Source organism: Dunckerocampus dactyliophorus, chromosome 5, assembly GCF_027744805.1.
Source record: "Dunckerocampus dactyliophorus isolate RoL2022-P2 chromosome 5, RoL_Ddac_1.1, whole genome shotgun sequence".
In the NCBI taxonomy this organism is placed as follows: Eukaryota; Metazoa; Chordata; class Actinopteri; order Syngnathiformes; family Syngnathidae; genus Dunckerocampus; species Dunckerocampus dactyliophorus.
Genome location: NC_072823.1, coordinates 27,892,587 through 27,912,105, shown reverse-complemented (window position 1 = coordinate 27,912,105; position 19,519 = coordinate 27,892,587). Strand labels below are relative to the sequence as shown.

At 40.8% G+C, this 19,519-nt stretch overlaps 3 protein-coding genes across 10 annotated transcripts in view; 2 read left to right on the top strand and 1 right to left on the bottom strand.

The window, feature by feature from the left end:
- Nucleotides 1-400: 400 nt before the first annotated feature.
- On the top strand, nt 401-3,166 carry LOC129181131 (MANSC domain-containing protein 4-like). The gene is made up of 3 exons (XM_054775858.1): nt 401-632; nt 705-833; nt 2,565-3,166. The coding sequence occupies exons 1-3, from the start codon at nt 401-403 to the stop codon at nt 3,164-3,166; spliced, it is 963 nt and encodes a 320-aa protein (XP_054631833.1).
- Nucleotides 2,468-11,584, bottom strand: mrps35 (mitochondrial ribosomal protein S35). 2 transcript variants are annotated; one of them, XM_054775759.1, is made up of 8 exons: nt 11,249-11,584; nt 10,726-10,778; nt 10,465-10,632; nt 7,356-7,416; nt 7,045-7,184; nt 5,793-5,902; nt 5,635-5,704; nt 2,468-3,488 (listed from the first exon to the last, which is right to left on the bottom strand). In XM_054775759.1, exons 1-8 carry the CDS (start codon nt 11,376-11,378, stop codon nt 3,225-3,227), a joined length of 996 nt encoding a protein of 331 aa, XP_054631734.1. In that variant the 5' UTR covers nt 11,379-11,584; the 3' UTR covers nt 2,468-3,224. The 2 variants fall into 2 exon arrangements, with proteins under 2 accessions (XP_054631734.1, XP_054631735.1); XM_054775760.1 differs by lacking the exon at nt 2,468-3,488 and adding an exon at nt 3,495-3,955.
- A 329-nt stretch (nt 11,585-11,913) lies between these two features.
- Nucleotides 11,914-19,519, top strand: part of kcnq1.2 (potassium voltage-gated channel, KQT-like subfamily, member 1.2) — a 289,633-nt gene continuing 282,027 nt past the window's right edge. For all 7 annotated transcript variants that reach the window (XM_054777784.1, XM_054777781.1, XM_054777785.1 and 4 more), the window contains exons 1-2: nt 11,914-12,097; nt 15,124-15,755. In XM_054777784.1, coding sequence (XP_054633759.1) covers nt 15,295-15,755 — 461 coding nt within the window. In that variant the 5' untranslated portion in view covers nt 11,914-12,097; nt 15,124-15,294. The remainder of the gene's footprint in view (nt 12,098-15,123; nt 15,756-19,519) is intronic.

Sequence of the window (19,519 nt, the reverse complement as noted above, 5' to 3'; positions counted from 1 at the left end):
TAATTGGCGTTGAAAGGCATTTATCGGCATAAGCCGATCTCATGATTTTTCATGGAAATTGGCCGATCGATCTGGGCTCCCCTACTATTTTTGTATTAGTATGATCCATTATTCATAGGCATTAATTAAAAAAATGTCAGTATTTTAATTTTATTTGCATCTACTTTAATATTTTTTCCGACTATAGATTTGTTTATGTACATCTATAATCTTAGTATTATCAGATTTTTTGTAAGAGTATTTTTCATATATTTTTTGATTATTACTGTATTACCACAATTGTCATTGTACATATCAATGACTTACCTGGAGGAGGGCTTGCTGTAAAACCGCCCCACTTTGGCCTGTCAAGTTATTTAAGAATCCCCGGCTGCTCAGATTTCCTCTCCCCTCGCCCACCATGAAGGTCTCAAGGGGTTTGCTGTTCCTGGCACTGTTCCTGGGTGTGTTGGTGTACCGCGTGGAGCCACGGTGCTCGCCCACTTCTTACTACAAAAACTGCTGGATTCGACACTTCCCGGGAATCCTTATCGACACGGAGGAGTCAGGTCGGAGAGGAGCGAGTCTTGTTAGGAGCTACCAGGAGGAGAGCGCGCTGAGATGCGGTCGTAGCTGCTGCCTGAGCAGAAATGGTGAGTCCAAGTGTTTTAGTATTGAAAGTAGATTTGTTTGAAGTGAATGTGTCTCTCCTTGTGGGTTGGTAGTGTCTTGCAATGTGGCCATCTTTGACTATGACGCAACACAAGACAACTGTTTACACCTTCACTGTCCAACCTTGGAGAGCTGCATCATCGCACACAGAGACAAGGTGGTCCTCTACAACGTCACTAAGGGTGAGATGGACACATCCGCCTGATATACAGACCCTTTCCAAAAAATTAGAATGTCATGGAAAAGTTGTTTAATTTCCATAATTCCATTCAAAAAGTTAAACTTTCATAGATTATAGATTCAGGGCCCACAATTTAAACGATTTCAAGTATTTATTTGTTTATTTTTACATAATTTGGGCTTCCAGCTCATTAAACCCACGAAAACAGGAATTCAAAAAATTTGAATACTATGAAGAAATCAGCCCAAATGTTGCAGGGCATGAATGTTTTGAACTGAGTGTCACACACTAATCATCTACTAAACTCAAATCACCTGCACAGGCTTCCCCAGGTGTCATTAAATTGCTTCAGTTTGGTTCAATTGTCTCAGTTGGGTTCAATATGGGGAAGACTGTAGACATGACAACTGGCCAGAAGACCATCATTGATACCCTCCAGAGGATGGGGAAGCCACAAAAGTTCATAGCTAAGGAGGCTGGTTGTTCACAGAGTGCTGTGTCCAAGCATATCAATGGAAAGTCTAGAGGAAGGGCAAAATGTGGCAGGAGAAGATGCACCAGCAAAAGAGATGACCGTGGGCTTCAGCGGATTATCAAACAGGAAAGATTCAAGAATCTGGCAGAGATCCAGAAAGAGTGGAATGAGGCATTCAGACGCATCCGGGAGATGGGCTACAACTGTCGGGTTCCTCGGGTCAAGCCACTTCTGAACCTGAGCCAACGTAGGAAGCGTCTCCACTGGGCCAAGGAGAAGAAGGACTGGACTGTTGGCCAGTGGTCCAAGGTCCTCTTTTCCCATGAAAGTAAAGTGTGCCTTTCATTTGGGAATCAAGGTCCAAGGGTTTGGAGGAAGACGGGTGAGGAACAGAACCCAAGCTGCCTGAGGTCCAGTGTGAAATATCCACAGTCTGTCATGATTTGGGGTGCAATGTCCGGTGCAGGTGTTGGTAAACTCTGCTTTCTTAAATCCAAGGTCACCGCAACAGTCTACCAGAATGTTTTAGAGGACTTCATGATTCCTTCTGCTGAGGATCTGTATGGAGATGCAGATTTCATCTTCCAGCAGGACCTGGCCCCTGCCCATACCGCCTAAAGCACCAAAACCTGGTTTGATGCCCATGCCATCACAGTGCTTGACTGGCCAGCCAACTCACCGGACCTAAACCCCATTGAAAATCTATGGGGTATTCTCAAGAGGAAAATGAGGGGCACCAGACCCAACAACAAAGAAGAGCTGACAGCAAGCATCAAGGAAATCTGGGCTTCCATAACTCCCAGGCAATGCCACAGGCTGATTGCTTCAATGCCACGTGGCATCGAGGCAGTGATTAAGGCAAATTCCCAACCAAGTATTGAAGATTGACATATCGTTTTGAAAGTACCATATTTTGATTGATTTGATGTGATCCTAATTTCTTTCTTTTTTCCTGCAAAAACAGAGAAGTAAATGGTGATTTCTTCACAGTATTCAAATTTTTTGAATTCCTGTTTTCGTGGGTTTTATGAGCTGGAAGCCCAAATTACGTAAAAATAAACAAATAAACACTTGAAATCTTTTAAATTGTGGGCCCTGAATCTATAATCTATGAAAGTTTAACTTTTTGAATGGAATGATGGAAATTAAACAACTTTTCCATGACATTCTAATTTTTTGGAAAGGGTCTGTAAGAGCAGCTTTATCTACCTCTGCATGCGCTTTATAATGGTATATCCATTATTACCCCAATGACAGGTGTGGATCCTGATTTGTTGGTGTTCGGGAAGCACCTCACCTCCAATGTACGCGTGCTCCCGCATCACTTCAGTCGGGTCAACGCTTCTGAGGTGCAGCCGCCCTCGGACAAGCGGCAATTCTTTCATCCGCCGCCTCCTGCCACCGTTAAACAAACAACCAGCAGCAGCACCACCGCCACTGTGAAGAGACCTCCAACAGCAACTACGTCAGGCATATTCAGGACCACCTCCATGGCTTCTCCCAGCGTTACCGTGACAACGCCATCCAGCAGGACCACCACACCGCCTCCTACTTCCCTCTCCACCGCTAGCAAGCATCACACCTTCTCCACATCCACGTTCAAGCCCCAAACGTCAGTCAAAGAGCAAGGAAGCCCGACTCCAGGGGGTGAGGACACCATGGCAGGGTCAGTAGCAGGGTGGCACAGCCTGCTGGTGGCGCTGTTGAGCTGTGTGGCGGTGCTGCTGCTGCTGGGCTGCTGTTGCTGTGTGCTTGTGAGCTGGAGGAGGCGAGGGAGGGGGATGAGGGGCTACCGTACGTCAGAGATAAGCGGGTCCATGCGTCTGATCAAGTACAGTGTGGTCAGAGAGAGGTCCTGAAGTTGTGCGTTTTATTTTTAGGTATGAAATTGAAACATAAATGCTTTAGAGTTGTAGGTCACAGCTTAAGTACTTTCTTGACGGCCTCTTTGTACTGCAGCATGGCGTTCTCGCTGTCACCTTCGTTCTTCAGTCTGGTGACAGAGTCCTTGTACTCCTGCACTTCGCTCCTGCCCAGAAGCTGCTCTCGTATTCCATCCTCTGCTGCCACCGCCTTGGTGCGTAGCAGCGTGTCCATGATGTTCTTCTGGGATGGGCTGTCCTCCCAGGAATACTCCTCCATGTCTGCCACCGTCTTCTCGGCCTCCCAGGTTTCAGTTTTCTGAAGGAAGCAACTATTAGTAGATTTCTGGAAGCGCCAAGTGGAGCCCCTTACAGGAAGCATCCTGACCACTCTAACACTTACCTGGACCTTTAAGGTATAAAATCACCTCCATGTGACGTCTAACAACCCGCCTCTTTGTGGACTAGCGTTACGAAAACATCACACGACTCTGACAGTCTCCACACGGACTGTGCCTGCCATTGTTTCTGTCTAAAGGTCAGCAGACTGCTGCCTTCTACTTCCTACGATGGGAAAGACGGCCGCTGTCCACTCCTTTTGAAGTGCAGTATCAGTGCCAACACCTGATAGGAGGGGGCACTCATGTCACCGGACACCTCCCTCGTAGGTTTCAAGTGTGTAAAGGGAAAACAGGAAGTGGCCTGCTAAAGAGGCACTGACTGGATCATTGGGTCTTTCACAGCGGTGTCCATCAAGTCAGGCGTGTCCAAAGTGTGGCCTGGAGACTTTTGTTTTGTTTTATTGGCCCGTGGCACATTGTAGAAATAAGAGAAAGAAAAAAAAAATAGCAAAAAGGCATAATGTATTTACACGGCCCTCAAATCATTTGATTTTTCAGTATTTGGTCTTCAGTGGCAAAAGATATGAAAACTGAATTGGAAATTGTATTATTTGATATGAATAAATGGCAGGGAGAAAAAATACCTTTTTAACATTGACAAAATCAGTACTTGTAGCAATCTTACAAACTAATATACTGTAAATCCCGGTGTTTAAGCCACACCCACTACATTTAGAGGAAAAAACACATTTGTACATATAAGCCTCCCCCGTGTATAAGTCACATGTGTCAACATCATTAAATGTATATTGTGGTGCGCACGAGTCAATAAGGACAAGGCAGCTCTTTATTTGACAGGAGCCAATCATGAGCTACGAATAAACTCATGACGACCTCGTCAACCCATTGGAAATTGCAGGAGGTCATTACTCAATATCTGACTCACCGTGTCATCTTACAAAGAACACTAAACTCATCACACAGAAACTTAACACTCAAAAGGTACCTAGGAAATATACAATACATGTACCAATACAAGTTTAAAGTAACAAACAGCAGCTATTTTAACATCTACTCATAATGCATTACTGATGGAAGAGCAGTTCATTGGAGGACAAGCAACATACAGTAGATGAATGGCACTGCAATGTTGCCTCTGTCCACCGGAGGGAGGCAGAGGAGACTGGAGCCCAGAGCCCAGAGCCCAGAGCCCAGAGCCCAGAGCCCAGAGCCCAGAGCCCAGAGCCCAGAGCCCAGAGCCCAGAGCCCAGAGCCCAGAGCCCAGAGCCCAGAGCGAGGCTTAAGTCATTGCAGCGCCGAAATGAATGCATTGCTCAGACGCAATGCCTTATGGAAACATTTTATACTTGCATTGGTACATGTTTGTATATTTCTGAGGCATACTTTTGGAGAGTTGTGTGTGATGAATTTAGTGTTCTCAGTAAGATGACACAGTGAGTGAGACTGTTATACTGTTATACTGATATATACTGACAACCTGTGATTTCCAATGGGTTGACAAGCTCCCCGTGAGTGCACATAGCTAGCTCGTGATTGGATCCTGCCTAAGAAAGAGCTACCGTTTCCTCCTGGACTCGTGAGCGGCACAGTATTTAAACAATTAGTAGTAGTTTTAAAGTAAAAGGAGATATCACAAGATTGGAATTTAGCTGCAACCGCTGTATAAGACGCAGGGTTCAAAGTTTAAGAAAAAAGTAGCAGCTTATACAACGGAATTTACGGTACTCATCCCAACCACTTGAATTACCCCTGCCAAAGCTGAACAGTGGTAATTTTTATTTATTAAAAATTACTTTTAAAATGTTGACATTTTTGTAAAACAAACGTGAATTCCTCAAACACTTCCAGAATGATAAAATAAGTCTGATAAATAACCAACCAAAAAAAAACAATAATAATAATAATAATAATAATAATAATAATAATAATAATAAACAAAAAAGATGAGCCAATAAAAATAGTAAATAAAATAAATAATAATAATAATAATAATAATAATAGAAATGGAAAAAAAAGTAATCCGTTGAATAAAGTAGTAAAATGAGAATTATGCAGAGATAAAATGTGACGCTATAGCTGCTAATCAAGCGTATTTGCACTCACCCAGGATTCGTGGTAAAGGACGGTGAGCAGGTACATTGCGTGGTCATAATTTTGTTGCCTCAGTGGACAGCTATCCAACAGAAAGATGTATGTTTATTAGTTTAAAAACAGTTACAGTCTGCTTTTAGGCCTAAAAATGACTTCATGCGAGCGTTGACCTGTCAGTTGTGATGGTCAGGACGTCCGTGTCTTTGCAGTATCTCTCCCCAACTAGTTTGAGCATCTTCTTCCTGGCGTGGTCATCAAGGTTTAACGCGGACAGCTTTAACTGAGAGGGACACACACACACAAACAACAAAAAAAAAAACACAATTGTGTTACTTTTAGTTGCAGTCAACCTTATAAGTTCCACAAATGCTTGAATCCTGTTACAAGGGCTCCCTCTGGTGGTGATGCTGCAGACGAACATGCACCTTTGCTGTGGTAGTCACCATCATGTCGTCAGACTGCAGATGAGACTCATAATCACAAAAGGCGTAGACGCTTTTGATTAAACTGGTATACTTTGTTATGGAGCTGCTGCATGTATTTGTGCTGCTGTGACCCTAAAGTAACCTCTAAGCCTCTTAGACCTCAGTGTGACATTTGTAGAAGACAAGATGTACGCAACATAACATATAGGAGGTAGATGAGTGCTTGCTATGTGTCTTGTGCAGACAAAACAATATATGCCAACATTTTTTTCTGTGCTATGATGAGATTAAACCTCCCATCCTGTACGTACTTTAAATGAACTTACACTAAATAAACTGGACAACGCATTTTTTTTTTGTTTTCACCCTTTTCAACCAAGTGAACTGAATCCATTTTTATTTTGGGGCCCATTTGTTCACAATCTAACTGTTAGATTATCTTTCTGCCTAATCCAGCGGGATTAATGTCACAGTAATTCCTACCTTGCTGAAATAATCAAACGGGGAAAGTGTCGCTGGAGCAGATGGCCAGTGATTAAAAAGGTAAAAAACAATTTAACCTGACCTAGTAGGACCTTTTTTGTAAATGCTAGTTCATAGTGAAAACTGTTTACATATTGTTTAAATATGCTTCTTACGTTCAAATTCTGCTTTGCAGGCTGTGCAGACATCATTCAAAGTAAATGTGTGAAAGCGTGTCCTGCATACTGGACTGGAGTACAGTAACTGTCCACAACATTAGGCACACCTGCACAATCTACCATATGCAAATATTAGCAAGAGCTCTCAGTATGATGCATCATAAACGATAATGTTAAGATTCAACTAGCACGCTTGCTTGGCTGGAGGGCAAAAAGTCATCTCCACATTAGTCCACGTCAGCTGGCGATTATTCTTTCTTATCCATAAGTCTGTAATCTCACTGTGTACATTTCTCTATACGTCAGGAGCACATGACAGCATCGAGGTCACCAAAAAAAATAAAAAAATCACTCACTCGGAGATGAACAACACGGGCGGAGGGGTTTCGTAGAGAGAGACCCGCAGAGATGTAGTCGCTGGTCTCCACTTTGACAGGGAAGTGCTGGTCACACTTGGCGTCTGTGTCCAAGGACGACGGCCAGTCGGTGCAGAACGCTGGACGGCACAAAGGGACACTTTTTTATAAATCTCAGAACAAAAAAATTAAAAAGGTTAACATTAAAAAAATACATTAAAAAATATATACAGTATGTTTAAAAAAAAAAACAAACACATTTTGCATTTATTTTATTTATAAAAATGATAAATACAATTAAAAGGACTTACGTTTGAGGGCTTCACAATGTTTCCTGATGGCTACTGGGGTCAGGTGTAGAAAGTTTGGCACCTGAAAGAGTTTAACTGAGCGATTACACACATTTCACAGATTTTTAACGCTACACTTCTTTACTGTTAAACAACGAATCAGCGGTCTAAAATGTACTCTATCGATATAACGTGAACAACTCAATGGTAATGGTGTGATACTAATGCAGTGTAGTTTTGTGTTATGCGTACACAAATGCTAACATTAGCGCCGTTAGCTACGATGCTAATGTTAGCATGCGGCAAGTTGTCAAGGGCACGTCTGTCCTCCATATCTGCATTTATTCAGCTGTGTTGTATATATGGTAGATCCCGGCTACTTGCGACGATTATGTCCCAAGACCGCCCGAAAATGGTGAGAAAAAAAAAAAAGTATATTTTTTGCCTCTCATAGTTATTAAACACATTTTAAGTTCAGTTGTACACAGTAGGAAAGAAAGGCAGGCATACAGTATACAGCATTATCTGTGCAAAAGATGCAGTTACACAACATCACGTCTTGTCAAAGCATCTTCCCGCTGGAAAATGTTGAGTGAATTGACTTGTGAGACGGCGTGCTCTGCTGGATTCACAACACCCTTTTTTCCCCCCTGCAAACAGCGCGATCAAACCACTTTCTACTGAAGTTACTAGGGGTGTGACGGTACACTAAAATGTCATTTCGGTTCGGTTCAGTTTCTTGAAGTGCTCGGTTCGGTTAATTTTCAGGGGGAAAAAAGGCAGAAAGAAATTACTTAGAATGCTTTCATTTTAAAAAATGAAAGCAGGGCTTTTTTTTTTTAATAATTAAAAGCGACCCATTTGGGTGGTATTTCAAATAAATTAATAAGCAAGAATAATAAATCTTTTTTTTTTTTTAAATAGAGAAACAATAATAAAATAATCAAATACAATAAAAACTGTTGTATTTAAACAATTGTTTAAACATTGTGGTGAAATGTAATGGACAGTTAAAGCTTTTTCATAAAGTTCTGGTATAACTTTCTGGCTAAAGTGAGGACGTGATGGTATTTCGTAGCGAGGTTCAAGAGCTTTAAGCATATACAGTCATAGAAAAAAAGATTAGATCACCCTTGTTTCTTCAGTTTATTGATCCATCGTAATGCCTGGTACAACTAAACGTACATTTGTTTGGACAAATATAACAAGTATAATGAAGAGTTTCATTTAAGAACGGATATCTAGCAACTTCCGTGGCTTTCTTGATAATGACCAAAATCACTCAAGTTCTTACATGAATAACTGTAGCATTGTACTGCCAAAAAATGTAACTCCTATGAGCTATTTTTGTTGTCATTGTTATATTTGTCCAAACAAAGGTACCTTTAGTTGCGTCAGGCATTCAAATGAACAAGAAACTGAAAAAACAAGGGTGGTCTAATCACTTTTTCCATGACTGTACTTAAAGCCACTGAATATGGACGTAATCTCGTGGCTATAAAAACTCCAATACCATGTCTTACTGCTTTGGCCCGGTCAGAGTTGCTTCCTAGAGGTTGTTTATATGCTGACGTTATCTGTGTTTGCACTAAGCTGGTTTTCTTTCTTGTAGATGTTACATTCACTGCCGAATGATGCCGCTTCAAGCGCGCTAACATGTTAGACATGTTTCCTGCAGCATACCCGATATCCGTGGAACAATGTCGACATACAACTTTGGATTTATCCACTTGCCTTTGTCCATCCGTAATTTTAACAGGGAAGGCAAAGTGTTCCCAAACAGGAGACCGTAGTGAGATGGGAGGGACTTCCAGCTCAGGCTCTCGCTTGCATTTGCTATGATGCCATTTGTCACACCTGCGAGCTACTCGCGTTGCTCCACCTCAGTCAGTGGTGTCCAACACTCAGAGGCGTCCGTGCGGTAACTCGCCCAGGACTTTAGTTGCGCGTGAAGCGCTTGGATCACTCTAGTAATGAAGGTAGCGAGAAAAATAGCACAAAATACAAGGTCAGGCAAAATGATCTGACACATTTGTAGGTTAAATAAAAGGCAAATAAAGTAAAGAAACAAAAAAGTGTTTTTATTTTTGAAAAGTACATATAATGTCATTTTGCTTTGTTTCTTTTTCAGTCGCTGCCATGAATTGGACTGGTGAGCATCGCGCTTTCATTGTGGAAACGTTTATCAAAACAAACAAATCAATCTTGGTAGACATGATCCCGTACCAGCTCGAAACACGATCTTGTTATGGGTTACCAACTTCAGAGCTACTGGATCTGCATTGAGTGTGTGGACAATAATGGATCCCATTTGACTGATTTAATTTTTAAAACATAATGAAACAGAATGGCATTATATGTACTTTTCGAAAATCAAAACACTTTCTTGTTTCTTTACTTTATTTGCCTTTTATTTAACCTACAACTGTGTCAGATCGTTTTGCCTGACCCTATATAACCGAAACGGTACGCAAGTGGACCGAACCGAACATGCAGAACCGAAACGGTTCAATACATCCATGTGAACTGTCACACCTACAAAAAACTGACTTATTTACGATTTAAAAGACACCTGTGAATGTTAAAATGTATAGTTAATAAAGGTTGTATGATGGCAACAGCTTGACCCTGGAACAAATTCTAATTCCATTAGTTCCAAAGGGAAACAACTCCAAGTGTCTCTGGTCCAGGTGGAGCAGCTGGTGTTGGGACATAGTCAGAGCCACAAGAGTGAGGCGTCGCCATGCTGTCCCCCTTGTGATCATGTACCAGGGGTCACCAAAGTGGTGCCCGCGGGCACCAGGTAGCCACCCACGATCACATGAGGCGCCCGCAGGCATGCTTTTCATTCAGGTTTTCAGTTAATGTGAGAACACTAGAAAGAAATGCATTCTGAAACATAAAATGTGAGTTGTGGATACCAGCATTTTGTGAATGTTCTGGTAAAACAAGCATATTTGATTTGTTTGGGTTGAAATAAGGTATGAAAATAATTTCTACAAAAATTAGTAGCTCGTGGCCATTTTCATTTTCTAAAAGTAGCTCTCACAAGAAAAAACGTTGGTGACCCCTGATGTAGACAAATTGCTGACACAGTCAAGTGATGATTAATAACATAACAATATCTGACTTTGATCAGCTCCAGGTTGCCCTTCTTTTCCAGGGGTACGCCTCCTTTTACCGGGTAGCCCATCCTCACAGGTAAGGGGACAGCGCTCGCTCTGAAGGGGGTGGCTGCTGGATAGACATTGGTCCAGTCCTGGTCGGCTGACATCTTTTCTGTCCTGGGTGGTCCTTCCTGACAGTCCACACACATTTAGACCATGTCAATTTCTTACTTCTTAATAAAACAAGATATAGCAGCACTGTATAGCTATATGTCAGTACTTACATCTCGTCTCTGCTTTCTGAATGTTCTTTGGGCATTGCCTCTCTCGGGAAGATCTAAGAAAGGAGCGACTTTTTGTTAAAAACAGACCACCACACACAGGCCATGACATTCTGTAGCAACATATCGTTGATAATTGCCTTGGAACGTAGACTAACATACATTGTAATAATGTTTTCCGCTGTTATAAGTTTTGCAAAGCCGTGGACCATAATATAGATAATTTTAATGGTGTCCGGTTATACGCCATCAATGTGCGCTGATGAAAACGGCTTATGTGACACAATTTATGAGCTTAAATGTTAAAATACACGAACCAGCCAGTAAAAAAAAGAGACATGTCACTTATAATAAAAACCCGTATTCTCTCTTTAAATCGAAAAACTACTTTATTGATAACTAAAAAGCCAACAGGGACGCAAAAGGACATGCCATACGACCTCGCAAGTACAACACTGGCGAGACGCACTTAGCTTAGCATGGTGCTCCGATTAAACTATTGAAAATACATTTGTATAATACTCACTTTTATTTCCAGGGGAATGTATAGGCGATTGTGTCGTGTATATCAACCTGCTCGCCAAACCTTGCAGTCCAACACTGGTTATGTTTAATCGACCAAAGGACAAAAATGTCTTGCAAGTGTGAGAAGCCATGTTTCCCTACTCACTACGGAAGACGACGAATGACAAAATTATCTGTATTTGCCAACAAATTGATAGGGGCGAAATAATAATTCCTCTTGGCGAATATACCGCTTGTATGAAAGCGTTTTATACGCGAAGGAACAGGCAAACATTTAAGTTACAACAAAGATTGACCAAATGTCATTTTTAGTGTGTCATTTGTGCGCGCACGAACGTCAGTGGATTGACCAGCTGTTGCCTTCTGGTTCTTAAGTGGGACATTCGCTTACCGTCGTAAAATGCTGTTTCGCAGATGCAATTTGTAAAAATTGAGAAAGGGATGACTAAATAACCAGATAAGTAACGTATATAGTTACAAAAAGTAAGATTTAATACAAATAAGTGGCCTAAAATGCCCCCTAAAATATTGTGCGGGTCAAGCGTCGGTACGCCAAGTAAAAACTCGTGCAGCACTTGTGTCTAATCCAAAAAAATCGAGTTACATTGAACTCAGCACCATGTCCAAAGCAGTGATGCACTTCAAAGTCCCACAGACAGACGCCGACTTGACACTTGTGTGCGCTCTCTGTTTATTTTCCCCTTGTATCGACCAAATCTAACGTTTTAATTTCAATTTACTCTCTTTCCTCCTTTGACGAATCGCATTTGGATGTTATCTCCATCTGGGTTTGCGTTTAAAAAACGAATCCGAGGATATATTTATGTTTTTCGCGTTTTGGCGATTGAAGGTAAGCATTTTTGCTACGATAGTAGTTTGCACTTTCTGCATATTGTTCAACCTACGCGTCCTTGCAATTGCCAGTGGTTCAATGCCATATAATGTAGACGGAAAGTCTGTGTCTGTGTGTGTGTGTGTGTGTGTGTGTGTGTGTGTGTGTGTGTGTGTGTGTGTGTGTTTGTGAAAAGAGCTAGAAACTCAATCTACAGGAGGACAGCAGTCCATGTGGTCCTTGTCATTGGTGGCTCTATAGCTGAGGACAGATGTCTTCTCCCGATTAGCCTGACAAACCTATTGAAAGGACTTTTTGTCTCCTTTTTTTCCATTACACCTTTTCCAATTGCCATCACAGTCAGCACAAAGATACTAAATATCAGGTTTAGTGGCTTATCGGAGACATCAACATTGAGCTACTCAAATTTTAACACACTAGTGTGAGCTCACTCTGATGATCAATTATCAACAAAGATTGTAAAAAAAAAAAAGGAAATGGAAACATCTGGCAAACCTAAAGTGTGATATTGGTCTATGTAAGGTTAGGGTAGTTTAACTGACGAGCGCTTTTCTTTTTTGTCTGATCTCTCTTCCTTCAGTGTTGATAGAAACTGTCAAAAACGTGGGAACACTCGCATCACTGTTTTCTCCCCAATAGCAGATGACATAGATTAAGGTTTAAAATACCAAGAATAACCACTTTGTAATCAGAGATGTGAGCATTGATAGACTCAGTTTAACTCAATAGCGCTGCTCCTTTATGCCAGACCTCTGCCCTTTAGTGTTGATATTGGTTGTCAAAAAAGTACATAGAAACATCCAGCAAACTTAAACAGAGTATGATATTGGTCTACTCTCGGGTTAGGGGAGTTTAACTGACGGGTGCTCTTCTTTTATGTCTGATCTCTCTGTTTTTGGTGTTAATATAAACTGTCAAGCGTAACCACAAAGAAGGTGTGAATTCTGTAAGAGAGGAAGTTGTGTGACATGCACGCCATTGAAACTTTTTCCAGGAAGTCTTATTCTACTCAATACAACGCCGGCATTTAGAAGATTGAGCAAAAGAAGCCAACTGGGATAGGCTCCAGCTCTACCCATGAAGAGGAAAAGGTTTCCAAAAAATGAACGTACTCTAATTCTTTAAAGGGAAGTCCCATCGTGGCTGCAGTGGTCTGAACTGTTAAAAGCCAGTTGGATGATCGCCTTCAAATGTTCCCAGAGTGCTGTGCAATTGTTTTACCTCCCCAGATGGGCCACGAGACAGGTTTTGACCTCCATCAGGAGGACGACGCAACGTAACACTGCTTTTATAGCGGGAAATCCTCCTGATAGAGCGGCTGTGCGTGCGTGCGTGTGTGTGTTGTTGACCTGTCACTGCCTCACGTATGGCTCCCTTCTGGGAACACGACAAGCCTCTTGCGCTCGTATTATGCTGGCAGGGGTCAAAAGTCACGGCGTCATATACGGTAATAGAACAATTTGCAAAATCCTTTCCTGTACTTCTATGTATAAACATGAATCCCTGCTATTCCCAGCCATTTTGTGCACTGCAAAGCCCCTACATGGATACTTATCATAATGTGGATGCTTTTTTTAAATCTTAGAGTAGAAAGTCTAATAGCGACAGAATTAAAAAAATAAATAAATTGAAAATGAATACAAATAATTATTATATTTTTTTATATATTTGATTAAATATTAATTGTATTTGTATTACATACACGGTTGCAAATTTAAAAAAAATTAAACACATGAACAATGAATAATTCTTTTATTATGTATTTTAAACTATTTGATAAAATATTATAAAATATATTATTATAAATTATTTTAAATAAAATATATTAAATATTATTATTACATACATGTATTAATAAAAAAAATGAATAAAAGTGAGTGAGGAGAGTGCTTATACTGTATATGCATTTTTTATATAAGCTATAATAACCTATAATAGCATGTATTTGCTATTTCTTAGAAAATTGACAGGTAAAAGTACTGTAGTGCACTTCCTCATGTAATGGCAAGGAACATTTAATTACTCAACTGCAGAGAGTAGCGGCCGTCTAGTAGGGGCAGACATTTATTAGGGGAGAGGCTATTTTTTTAAAAACAGCAATTTTAATAATTTAATCATTGGAAATAATTAATTATATGTTTTATTATTATCCATGCATTTTCTATACCACTTCTCCTCTTTAGGGTCGCAGGGGCATGCTGGAGGCTATCCCAGCTGACGTAGGGCGACAGGCGGGGTACACCCCGGACTGGTCGCCAGCCAATGGCAGGGTACATATAGACAAACAAGCATTCACACTCACATTCATACCTATGGACAATTTAGAGTCTCCAATTAACCAAACATGCATGTTTTTGGAATGTGGGAGGAAACCGGAGTACCCGGAGGAAACCCACACACGCACGGGGAGAACATGCAAACGCCACACAAGGGAGAATCGAACCCAGGTCTTCCCGATCTCCAGACTGTTACTGTGTTGGCCCAAATGCTAACCACTAGACCACCGTGCGGCCCGTTTGATTATTTTTTATTAATTTTTATTATTATTATTATTTAAAAATATTTGTTCAATTCAACAAATAATGGTACAAAATGCAAATATGATATGTATGTTATTAAGTATACATGTAATTGATAATTTCTGTAAAAAAAAAAAAAAAAGCAATTTTTTTTCCATTTTTTGAATATTTTATCCAGCTGTGGTCTGGTAAATGTTTATGTTCATTCCCATAGGTTTTATTAAAAAAACAAAAACTATTATTTGCAAATGAACTCTGCATAGGGCTCTACCCTATTAATCACCTTACCCCTGATAGCCACCTGGTACTCCCTGCAGTTAAGTAAACAGCCTTGTCCACTGTATGAGGAAAGTGTGTGTACTGTATGTGTTGATGTGGTTTACAGTGTCCAGGTCGTGTATTTTTCATGGCCCATGCAAAATGAACAGGGTCTCGTTCAAAAGAGGGCAAGGCCTACTTTCAGTCACCCTATCTCCATGTTTCATGTCACACCTTCCACTCCAGGAATGGATGCGCATGCAGCTCCGCAGAGAGAGCGCTCGTCCGCAACAGGAAGCTAGCCATGCCTCTCTAGGCCTCCACCCCCTGCTGGGCACCTAAAACCACCTAAAACTGCTCTCAGCCTGCAGGTATCATCATCTGGCAGATTGAGGACTCTCAAAGATCGGAAGCAAAATGGGGGAAAGACGAGCCAGGTCCTTCCACATGACGTGCCACCTGCAGCGGGACTACGGCAGCAGGCTGGTGGGGCCCTTCACGCGGTGTGGCCCCAACGGCTACGCCAGCACCAGCCTCAGCCTGGACCAGGAGATGGATGCTGACCCTTCTTCATCTAGTGTGGCCCTAGGGGCCCTGGCGCCTATCAGAGGCCACTATTCTCCTGTTTCACTGGAACTGGACCCGGCGGCAGTGAATAATGGATCAGGCATCCTCACGGAGAAGGACCCGGCGCTGCAGATCTTGCCCGGTCAGCCGTCCGTCGCCCAGGCCGCGCCGCCTCTGCCGCGTTCGAGCTGGCTGCATCACCATCAAAAGGAGTTCCAGCGGCCGTACGTCAAGACGAGCATGCAGGGCGATGTATACAACTTCCTCGAGAGACCTTCTGGACTGAAATGCTTCCTCTACCACTTCCTTGTGTGAGTACCTTGTCATTATAACAACATATTATAGTATTTTTCCACAATTTGAAATACATCTCAGTCGGGCAACAAAAATGTATTGGAAATGTGTTTTGGAAAATTTAGCTTTGGTACTGGGAACATGCCGTTTTGGGTGTCTGTAGCTTTAATGTTAATGAGCTGTGTTTGTCCCTGAGAATGGGCTATTGTGTACGTTATTCACTGTTTACATATACACTGTAACACTTGTCCAATGCAATCGATGCCATATGTCTAGGCTTGTCACGATAACAAATTTTGCTGGTTGATAATTGTCCTGCAAATTATTGCTGATAAACGATATTATTGTCAGCATTATTTTGAGACCGGTTTTTCATTGATGTAATGATAATATATGGCATAATAATACGAGTGCACCGTATCAAAAGCAATCAACTTGAATTTCTCAAGAGTATTTAATAGGGGTGTCAATCTACAATCAATAGGGGTGTCAATCTACAAATATAATTTCTCTTCTGCGCTCTGTGTGTATGCTAGCAGCCCCACCTCCACCCACCAAGACAAAGAGACTGTATGACTAACAAAAGAGCTCACTTCGTTCATACTGTTGTTCTATGGAACAAATGTGCAGAGGTGCTATGCACCGATGCACAGAGTGAAACCTCTCCCTACCTGTTTGGAGGCGAGAGACGAGGCAAACACAATAAAAATCATAGTCGTAACCATCCATCCATCCATCCATCCATCCATCCATCCATCCATCCATCTTCTATGCCACTTATTCTCATTAGGGCCGCGGGGGTATGCTGGACCCTATCCCAACTGACTTCGGGCGAGAGGCGGGGTACACCTTGGACTGGTCGCCAGCCAATGGCAGGGCACATCTAGACAAACAACCATTCACACTCACATTCATACCTATGGACAATTTTGAGTCACCAATTAACCTAACATGCATGTTTTTGGAATGTGGGAGGAAACCGGAGTACCCGGAGAAAACCCACGCACGCACGGGGAGAACATGCAAACTGAAATGACGATGCGCCAACAGGCTGAAATTGACATCAGATCATGTTTTGTACGCAACAGGCAGGAAGAAAGTATTTGCTAGTGTAGCGCACGACACACACAGCGAGCCAGTGCACAATGGCTAGCACCTGGCCTCTCCCCACTGGGACAAAGAGACTGAATGACTGACAGGAGGGTTCACTCACTTTGTTCATTCCGATATCGAACAAACGTGCCCAGGTGTTGAGGTAGATGCACAGAGTAAACCCTCTTGTCATCCAGCCTGTTTGGTCAAAATATCAAGGCCGCAAAAAATATCAAGTTGGTTTTTATTTATCGTGTGGTTAACTGATTTATTGATTATCGTGACAGGCCTACATATATCGCATGCAACAAGTTGTGGGACAGGAGGACACAAACGCCATGCTAGCATAGCTATGTGAGCTAAAGCGCTAGAATAACCATACTATGATAAACTATTCACTGAAGAAAAAATACATGATGAAACTTACAGCTCTCACATTTGTCAATGACTGACCGATATTTTAAGATATGTAGTGAAGCCTTTTTTAGGGGTATCATGTTGATGAGGAAGGAGGAAGGAGGTTTTTCCTTCCTGATTTCATGAAAACCAAGATCTCCAGGGCTTTATTTTAAGATATGTAGCGAAGCCTACCCGAAACTTCAACAGTGAGCGTTTGAGTGCCTCGCTTCTCTAAAGTGGAGGTAGATGACAGATTTCACGTTTGGTGCTCATAAACAGACGCGAGCTAAGCCGCCCCTCCCTACACGCAGAACAATGGCCTCCCGATCAATGGAGGCGGGAGATGAGGGGCAACATTTTGCGCAAGGGGGCGCAATCTCGGCAAATGCGTAAGGGATGCTTATGAGGCATTGAGCACCAATGGTACAGATGCTGCCTTTTAAGGCAGAGGGCGCGAGTTCGATCCTCATCATTCTGTTTATTTCTTATTTTGAACTAAAAATAAATGTTTCCCATGCTCTAAACGGGTATCAAACTGAATTCAGGTTCAAGTCAAAGAGTATAAAAATAGCTTTGGTCAGGTAAGTCATGTGTGTGTCTTTTTTTTTTTTTTTTTAATGGGGCCTAGAATTCCTAGCGTCGCCGCTGTTGGTGGTACAGTCATTTTGTAATGCTTTGGGCCCCAATTTGGCTCTAGGGACACATATTACTGTCAGAACATCATTAAAAAGTCACTTTTGCATCGTAGGTGACCCTTTAATGAAAAGAGGCGACAATAATAAACATATTTTTATTATCTTGTATTGGCCCTCATTGGTAGATACAGTAGTGCAGGTGTACCTAATGATGTGGCTGTATACAAACCTGCATTCATCATCTGCAGCCCCTCTCTTGTTAATTACATCTAGTGGTGCTCCCTCCAGTATTAGGTTGTGGCTCCCAGTAACAGAAGTAGTTGGTGTGTGTTTGTGTGTGTGTGTGTGTGTGTGTGTTTGTGTCCTGCTGGTCATCTGTGCTTTGCTTAAAGACCGTCCATCAGAAGCAGGTCAGTGTTGTCTGATCAACCATACCTCTGTCTCTGGCCGAGTTTCCGCCTGCTGTTAACAAACGGGCGGCTTCATGCATGAAACTTGGAGGCGTCACTGTGTGACCTGCAAGGGGAGCACGCTGACCTGCACTTCAAACACACTGACTTACATAAGGCATTTTTGAATTAAATGTCAATTTCCTTTATTGGTGTGAAGATGCTTGAGGCAGAATGTTGATCGTGTTTGAGATTTTTAAGATAGCAACTTGGTGAGTAATATTTGAATGGGGGTTACCTACTGTCCAACCAATGGTACAGCAGTCATTTCTAAAATGAAGTTTTATTTAAACCAAATCTTGTGCTGTTCCTTTAAAAAATAAATAAGAAGAATTTTTTTTGGATACAAAGCATTTGTCTTAATCTGTGTTCATATTTTTTTAGGAAATGTGATTGATTGGCAAATTATTTTTTTTTTCCAAGTGAAGACAATGTAATATAATTTCTTTAAAAATACGAATAATTAAAATAGCAATAAGATTAAATATAAACATTTTCGGATAAAAAAGATTATTTTAAATGTATTTTAATTTGTATTTATTTTTATTCAAATGAAGATCTAATATAATTCCTTTTTAAAATATGAATGCATGAAAAGATAAGAAAAATTAAAATAAACATTTTGGATAATTTTTTTCAAAATGTATTTTATTTTTTTTAAATTAATTGTCCTTGATGAATAATTCGTCAAATGAATTAATGCATCAATATATTTTTTTTTAAATCTAATATTAATTTAAGATAATTTAATAATTCAAATAGTAATAACTTAAAATACAATGTTTGTATGCAAAACATTATTTTTAATTTAAATAAACAATAATTAAATTTCATTGACCAAAAATTGGGCTATTTAATTAATTAACATATATTTAAATATTGCACTAATATTTGGATATTGATTATTATTATACGATAGTATAGTGTACAGTATAGTATAGTACAGTGCATTATAGTATATTACAGTATTGATTCGAATGATGTTGCCCAAGGTACTACTAAAATAAGACATAAAATAAACTAAAAGCACACAAAAAACTGCATAAAAGTAATTGGTAACATAAACATATACTAAAAATTACACTGCAAAATATACATAAATACATAAAAACAATTAATTGTGATGCTAGAAATTAAAAATAAAAATAGAATAAAATAAATACAATGAACTTTGAAAATAATAAGAATATTAAAAGGAAATTAAAC

What these genes read in the sequence shown, in the direction of transcription:
- LOC129181131 (XM_054775858.1), top strand. Translation starts at nt 401, where the DNA reads ATGAAGGTCTCAAGGGGTTTGCTGTTCCTGGCACTGTTCCTGGGTGTG. An exon ending in CTGCTGCCTGAGCAGAAATG is followed by an intron (nt 633 to 704) that starts GTGAGTCCAAGT and finishes GTGGGTTGGTAG; the next exon opens with TGTCTTGCAATGTGGCCATC. An exon ending in CCTCTACAACGTCACTAAGG is followed by an intron (nt 834 to 2,564) that starts GTGAGATGGACA and finishes CCCCAATGACAG; the next exon opens with GTGTGGATCCTGATTTGTTG.
- mrps35 (XM_054775759.1), bottom strand. Translation starts at nt 11,378, where the DNA reads ATGGCTTCTCACACTTGCAAGACATTTTTGTCCTTTGGTCGATTAAAC. An exon ending in CCCGTGTTGTTCATCTCCGA is followed by an intron (nt 5,903 to 7,044) that starts GTGAGTGATTTT and finishes TGTCCCTCTCAG; the next exon opens with TTAAAGCTGTCCGCGTTAAA. An exon ending in TCCTTTACCACGAATCCTGG is followed by an intron (nt 3,489 to 5,634) that starts GTGAGTGCAAAT and finishes TGCTTCCTTCAG; the next exon opens with AAAACTGAAACCTGGGAGGC.